Here is a 6,789-nt window from a genome sequence, read left to right as displayed (position 1 = left end):
CTCTTGCCGTGGTGGTTATGTTGGCCATGCTGTGGTGCGGAGGGGATCAGTATGGTTTGGGGTGTGGTTTTCGTGGAGATTTTTGAGGCCGCGTCTCCTTTTTTCGGACCTCTTCCTCCTCCTCCTCATCCTCCTCCCCCCTTGCCGGCGGGGACCACCGTGGCACTTCTCCTCTGGAACGAACGTAACTAATCCCATTACAAGACTAGCTAGCTTGGCAGCAGCTATATATAACCACCCCCCGTCCGTTGCCATTGTTTCCTTGCACCCCATCACCGGCAACAACTTCATTCCCCTCGACTCGACACCATCGTCTTCCCTCCCCTCCTGCTCCCTCCCATCAATTGTTGCTAGTTGTAGGCTATAGCTTGGTGGATCATTTCACTCCAGCTACAGTAGTGTCTTCTTTATCGATCCTATAGTGATCGTTGTGTGTGTGAGGTTCACCCATCGACCATGAGCATCTCTGTGAACGGGCAGTCGGTGGTGCCGCCGGGGTTCCGGTTCCACCCGACGGAGGAGGAGCTGCTCACCTACTACCTCGCCAAGAAGGTGGCCTTGCAGCGCATCGACCTCGACGTCATCCGCGACATCGACCTCAACAAGCTCGAGCCATGGGACATCCAAGGTTTGTGAATTCCTTCCCTTTTCCATTGCGAGAAGTAGAATAGTAGTAGTGCACAATGCATGCATGTGATCGGAGTAGCGCTCAGGACTCATGGATGGTGAACTAATTTGCCATGGAAAAACGCATGCATGCAGAGCGCTGTCGGATCGGAACTGGCCCGCAGAATGACTGGTATCTGTTCAGCCACAAGGACAAGAAGTACCCCACGGGGACGCGCACCAACCGCGCCACCGCCGCCGGGTTCTGGAAGGCCACCGGCCGGGACAAGGCCATCTACTCCGCCGCCGGCTCCGGCCCCATCGGCATGCGCAAGACGCTCGTCTTCTACAAGGGCCGCGCCCCGCGTGGCCACAAGTCCGACTGGATCATGCACGAGTACCGCCTCGACGACGCCATCGCACCTGCCCCTGCGACCAACCCCGTCTTTGCTCCCGGCGACGCAAGTTCCTACTACTCCGGCATCTCTTCCCCGGTACGTGTACTGTACCGCCTAGTCCACACCTCTACTACTGCAGCACGTTGCGACTGCATGCACGGTGACCGGCCGGGGCCGACAGGGATGGAGATAGCTCGCTAGTGGTGCACTGCAATCGTGCGACTAACGTACGTACTGTGCACACACATATGCGACTGTAGACGACCCACAAGGTCTAGTGAAGATTATGTCCGGGTGGTGGTTGGAAATGGGAACACACATGACATGATGCAATGGGTTAATTTCCTTTCGATGGGTCTGCGTCACGGAAAGGGTGGATCATAGTAGTGGGTACTGGGTAGTAGGTTCAGCACTTGCGAGCAGACGATAAGTTAAAATTTAAATAGCGGTGGCAGCTCAGCCAGAAGTTATAAAAAATTATGGAGCTAAGTCCCATTTAGCCTTCCTTTTAAATCATAATTTTTTTAAAAAAATAAGAACACAATCAGGTGTCATATATGTCTGCTACTACCGAGTGAGCCTTTTCTATGGTCAAACCCTACGCGCGTGCATGCATGCATTTTTTTCTCGATAAAGGGCGTACCTGCATGCTTTCGGTAGACCTTTTGATCTGCCTAGTCGATTGAAAATGCATGGATATATTTGAGATCCATCGACAAAAATCTTTTGACCTGGCTTTCGGTAGTAGGAGTACCTTCCATCGAAAATTTAACACCATGCATAATTAGCCTAGCTATTCTAATTACGATAAAAAATAATCGCGTGTAATTATGCACGTCGTGGTGCACTTGCCTTGCCTTCGCTGTTTGTAAAGCCAACTTCAGGGCACGACCCCAAATGAACGTCCGTTTAACCCGGATTCTTTCTGTTTGAGTAAGGCAATGGGGTCATGTCTGGGCCATTTCTGTAATGCGGTGGCCATGCGTTCAACGCGCGGATGCATTCCGGCCGCATCTCGTCCGTGTATAATTTTTTTTTGTAAGCACATATCTTTTTTTTATCATTGATTTTTGATACATGAAAATACATCACCAAATTTTGACTAAAAAGCAAGACCAGAGAAAATAAGAACCACACGAATACATTTTAGAAGATATCCAACTTCCATAACTGCTCCTGTAAGTTGGATTAGTGCCTTCTCGATGCATTCATTGTTGATTTGCGGAGGCTCGATCTTGCGTGTAAAGAAGTAGACATTGCTTCCTCGCATCTAGTCTCATATCTAGCCTCTATTCTAGCAACAAGTGTACTAGTCTCATCTCTATCCTCTATTCTAGCTAAAAGTGCACGAACATCTACTAAATCGCGCTCTATCAATATATCGATGTAGTCTTCTACCCAGTACCAAAACTTGCATCCATTCTACACAAATAAAATTTTAGGTTAGCACAACTAGTCAAATCCGAGAACACAAGCAAAGCTAAAGTAGCACATACCCCAACGGTTGAGCACTTGATGAACACCCATCCGGAATGTTTCGTCGTTGTAGACATGCGGCGCAAGACCTTCTTTGGGCAGTCATCGCACGTAATGAGTGGCAACGGTGCGCCGACGAGCTTTTGGGCCAGCATTGAGCCCGGCCAACCGCCATTCAGGTATCTGCTGGCGGACCGCCGACGGTGTAGATCTGAGCGGCTAGAGGTGGAGTCAGCACCTGCCCGCCAGTCCATGGCGCGGCGTGGCCTCCCACAGCCGGGAGAGCTCAAGCCCGACCGGATTCGCTCCAAATCCGGCCGCCGGATGCGCAAATCAGGTGACCGTGGTTGGATAGACCGCTATACAGCTTCATCTATAATTTTTATGGCTGAGCGAGCGCGCGTCCGAGCTGCACAGCTGCAATGGCAGCGGCGGCGGCGGCGACGACGAGGGGCAAAAGTGGAGGGGGTGCGGCTGGAGAGGGAGGGGGCGGATAGAAAGAGGGATCCCTGTGCCATCGACGGGCGGGCCAGGGGAGGACACGCGCACACGGCCCGCCCGTCCGCACGCTGTCCGTTTCATTTCAAAACGATCTAAACTTGGGCCGGAAATGAGTCGAAAGCGGACATAAAACGAACAAAAGTTCGTTTGCGTCCGCTAGGTGGACCATTTGGTATGTTTGTTTTACCCACGCACCCGGAGAGAATGGGTCGCGCGCGCTGAAGTCGGCCTAAGCGACCGATCGATCTGATTGTAAATCAACTGACGGTGTTATCCGTATGATATGCGTAGGTTCGCGGCGTGGCCGGGGTCCAGTCACCGTCGGCACAGGAGGACGGGTGGGTCATCTGCAGGGTGTTCAGGAAGAAGAATATCGTCGTGCAGCACCAGAACGGCGGCGGCGCAGCGTCCAACAAGCTGGTCGGCGCCGGTGCCATGGAGTGCAGCCAGAGCAACTCCTCGTCGATGGTGACCGCCGCCGGCGACAAGGCCAAGGCGCAGATGCACCAGCAGCAGCAGCTGCCACACAGCAACGACGCGCTCGACCATATCCTCAGCTACATGGGCCGCTCATCCATGGCATCGTGCAGGCAGGAGACCAAGCCCACCAACCCATCATCGTCAGCGCTGGACCACCTGATCAACAGCGCGTGCCACAGCGACAGCAGCACCCTGTACGACAAGTTCATGAAGCTCCCGCCGCTCGAGCACGTCGTCCCCAGCGGGATCCTGCCGCCGCCGGCCGAGTACGGCGGCGACTGGGACGATCTTGACCGGCTGGCGGAGTACGAGCTCAACGGCCTTTCCTACGCCGCGACAACCAAGACGACCAACGGCATGTCCTACGTCGTGGACGAGCTCGGCGGCGCCACGGCCTACTCCGGCGGTGGCACCCTACACGCTTCCTCCGTCACCGGGGCTGGCGATGGTGACCTGTGGAGCCTGGCGCGGTCGGTGTCATCGCTACAAGCCGACTTGAGGATGACCTGTTTTAACGCTGTCGGGTGCTAACACTGTCCTAGCCCAAACTTGCTTATTTTTTATAAGAACATTTTTTTTTTGCATATAGAGCTTATTCAATCGCACGCACTACAGGAGTGCCCAGATTATATATAACGAGATGCAGAGTGAATATGTCCAAAGAAATGTTGCCATACTACAACAGAAAAAGTAAAAGTAGATAAATAACCTAAGATGGAGGAGATCCTATCCAAAGACTACACAACCATCCATGATTGCGGAACACCTCCCTTTGCTGGAGCCTTCTTCATCAACTTTGCTGCAATAATGACGATGTGGGGATAGTGCTCCTTGGACTATGGGTTGAAAACAATAGCTATGTGACATCTGCTCTCTGCCATTCTTCAATACAAATATCTCATGAGTTGTCTAAGACTACCAACAGTGGGACTAACATAATAGATGATAACATCACATATATCTAGACAAAACAGATGATGTGGCGAGTAATTAATGAGGAAAGAGGGGCATGCGGTAACATAACTAGTTACTGTAACATCACACATGCCAAGACAAGATGAGTATATACAACCAAATAAATGAAGTGTTGCATGACACCACACATATGTTACTCCCCACTATAAAGGTAGTAACATAAACTAGAAACATATGCATGTTACTAGTCTAAGTTACTACCCATTGTGACTAGTCTAACATGATTGTGATCAATATGATGTAATTCTCGATGTGTTTGTCGTGGTGTGATGAATTTCTACTTTATTCCCAGAATATATATATATAGATTATTTATCGGTTTGTTTTGGTTGTTTGCTGCATGATTATATCTGTGCACGCTCTCCTATCTATTAGTCTTGCACTAGCCATGTTTAGATAAATGATCTCCAAGAGGAAGTTCTTTATGTTGGTTGGGTTTAACCTTGTACTCCCTTCGTTTCAAAATAAGTGTCATGATTCTAGTTCAAATCTGAATTAAAACTACTACACTTATTTTGGAACAGTGAGAGTAATAGTCTATGTCAGTGATAGAAAGATAAAAAAAGGCATGCAGTGTATTATTGCCACTAAGGATAAAAATATATCTGCCTAGTTATCTCGGTGATGAGCAAGAGTTAAAAATAATATACTATCAAGATTATGTCACCTTGCTTGATGCAATGCTTTGTTTTATTACTTAATAATTTAAAATATATGATGTATTTTGGTTTGAAGTGGAGTACTAGTTATAGATGAAGCTGTATAGCGGTCTATGGATACAAGGACGTAATGCCTATATGCTGACATGTATGATCAAACATAAAAATTGTAATAATTGATACACAACTATAATTTATTTACCTTGTCTATGCTATTTGGAGAGGAGATACTAGTGAAATTATGGATTGCAGTCATTTATTCCTCATAAATTCAACTCTATATTCAGGTTGTACTATTATTTTAATATTTTTATTTTTTTCCTACTTGTCATATAAAAATCTATTTCATACACACAATACATTTTTTTGTGATTATACACACGATACATTAATTCTTGTAAGTAGCAAGGTTAGTGAGAATGAAAACCTCACTAGACTACTCATAGGAGAATACCACGGGTTGATATCTTCGTTGTCAATACCGAGAGAGGATTCTTTCGATACTACAAACCCTTGATATTTAGGGCCTAACAATTATTCTTTTGTTGGTACTAGATTATTAGCGAGAGATGTCATGAATCAATCAACGAGTCGCTTCCACTATCTACCATGAACTAAACCTCTCCGCACCTAGGCTCCCCCCTTCCGCAAACACAATTACTCTTGATGTTATTTAGTTGCACTATTATTTCACACATTTCTTTATTCTCCTTTACAAAAACTCTATTTCTTCACCACATCTCAAGTTTTGTAGGTACCATCCTAATAAAGCCACTCGAGACCTCGAGTGTGATCGAAGCAGTTAGAGCATCTCCAACAGGCGCACTACGCGCAGCGTGCTAAAAACTCACTTACAGCGCGCGGATGGCCTGTTTTTGCGCGGCGGGGTGCGTTAGCTCCAGTGTCCGCTACAAATTTTAGCGCGCACGAGCCGCTCCAGCAGCCACTGCAAAAAACTGTGTGCGCGCTTTCGCACAAACAACATATGCACTCCAAACTAATATAAAAATCAAATGCATAGATAAAATAGATAAAGAATCAATACATAGATATTTCACAATGCGTACATAGTTCATCATAGATAAAAAAACTAGTCCAACACGATAAAAACTACTACGGTGTAACTAGATAAAAACTATGGTGCAAATAGAACCTACTCCGAGTCGTCCTCATCATTCTCGCTGGTGTCGTCCGAGGTATCGAGCCACGCGTCTTCCCAACGAGGATCGTCTGAGTCAAAGAACGACTCCCCACCCGCGTTAACAAGATCGCACTGCGCCTCCGCGAGTGCCTTCCGCCGACGCCTGTCTGCCCGCTCCGCGCGGCGCCTTGCCGTCCTCTCCGCCCAGAAGGCATTCTCGTCGGTGACGTCCTGCGGGTAGCGCTGGCGCCACACTGCCATGGCTCGCTCGTCCTCCTCGGCGATGAGGAGGCGGCGCTGCGGTGGTGGCGCGTTGGTGGCGGGATGAGGAAGCGGCAGAGGAAGCAGAGGAAGCGGGGACAGAGCGCGTGGCAATGCGGATAGCGATGGGAGACCGCGTGGCTGGCGCAACAATTTATAGGCACGCCGAAAGAGGTGGGCCAAATCTAGCGCGCGGCCTTCCGCTTTTTCCCCGCGCGCAGTCGTTTTCCACGCGCCCGAGTTTCCTGCCTCCGCTGGAGCGCACGAAAACGTCCCCTGCGCGCTAAAATGA

General features: G+C 49.0%; 1 protein-coding gene across 1 annotated transcript; it reads left to right on the top strand.

Moving 5' to 3' along the window:
* The first annotated feature begins 441 nt into the window (after positions 1–441).
* Positions 442–4,735, top strand: LOC125523266 (NAC domain-containing protein 43). Its single transcript, XM_048688311.2, has 3 exons — positions 442–628; positions 763–1,100; positions 3,273–4,735. Exons 1-3 carry the CDS (start codon positions 457–459, stop codon positions 3,990–3,992), a joined length of 1,230 nt encoding a protein of 409 aa, XP_048544268.2. The 5' UTR covers positions 442–456; the 3' UTR covers positions 3,993–4,735.
* Positions 4,736–6,789: the final 2,054 nt, after the last annotated feature.

Source organism: Triticum urartu, chromosome 7A (assembly GCF_056163025.1).
Source record: "Triticum urartu cultivar PI428250 chromosome 7A, HENAU_Tu73, whole genome shotgun sequence".
In the NCBI taxonomy this organism is placed as follows: domain Eukaryota; kingdom Viridiplantae; phylum Streptophyta; class Magnoliopsida; order Poales; family Poaceae; genus Triticum; species Triticum urartu.
The sequence above is the reverse complement of the archived record's forward strand: the minus strand, read 5'-3'. Positions and strand labels throughout refer to the sequence as shown.

What these genes read in the sequence shown, in the direction of transcription:
- LOC125523266 (XM_048688311.2), top strand. Translation starts at nt 457, where the DNA reads ATGAGCATCTCTGTGAACGGGCAGTCGGTGGTGCCGCCGGGGTTCCGG. An exon ending in CGAGCCATGGGACATCCAAG is followed by an intron (nt 629 to 762) that starts GTTTGTGAATTC and finishes GCATGCATGCAG; the next exon opens with AGCGCTGTCGGATCGGAACT. An exon ending in ACTCCGGCATCTCTTCCCCG is followed by an intron (nt 1,101 to 3,272) that starts GTACGTGTACTG and finishes TGATATGCGTAG; the next exon opens with GTTCGCGGCGTGGCCGGGGT.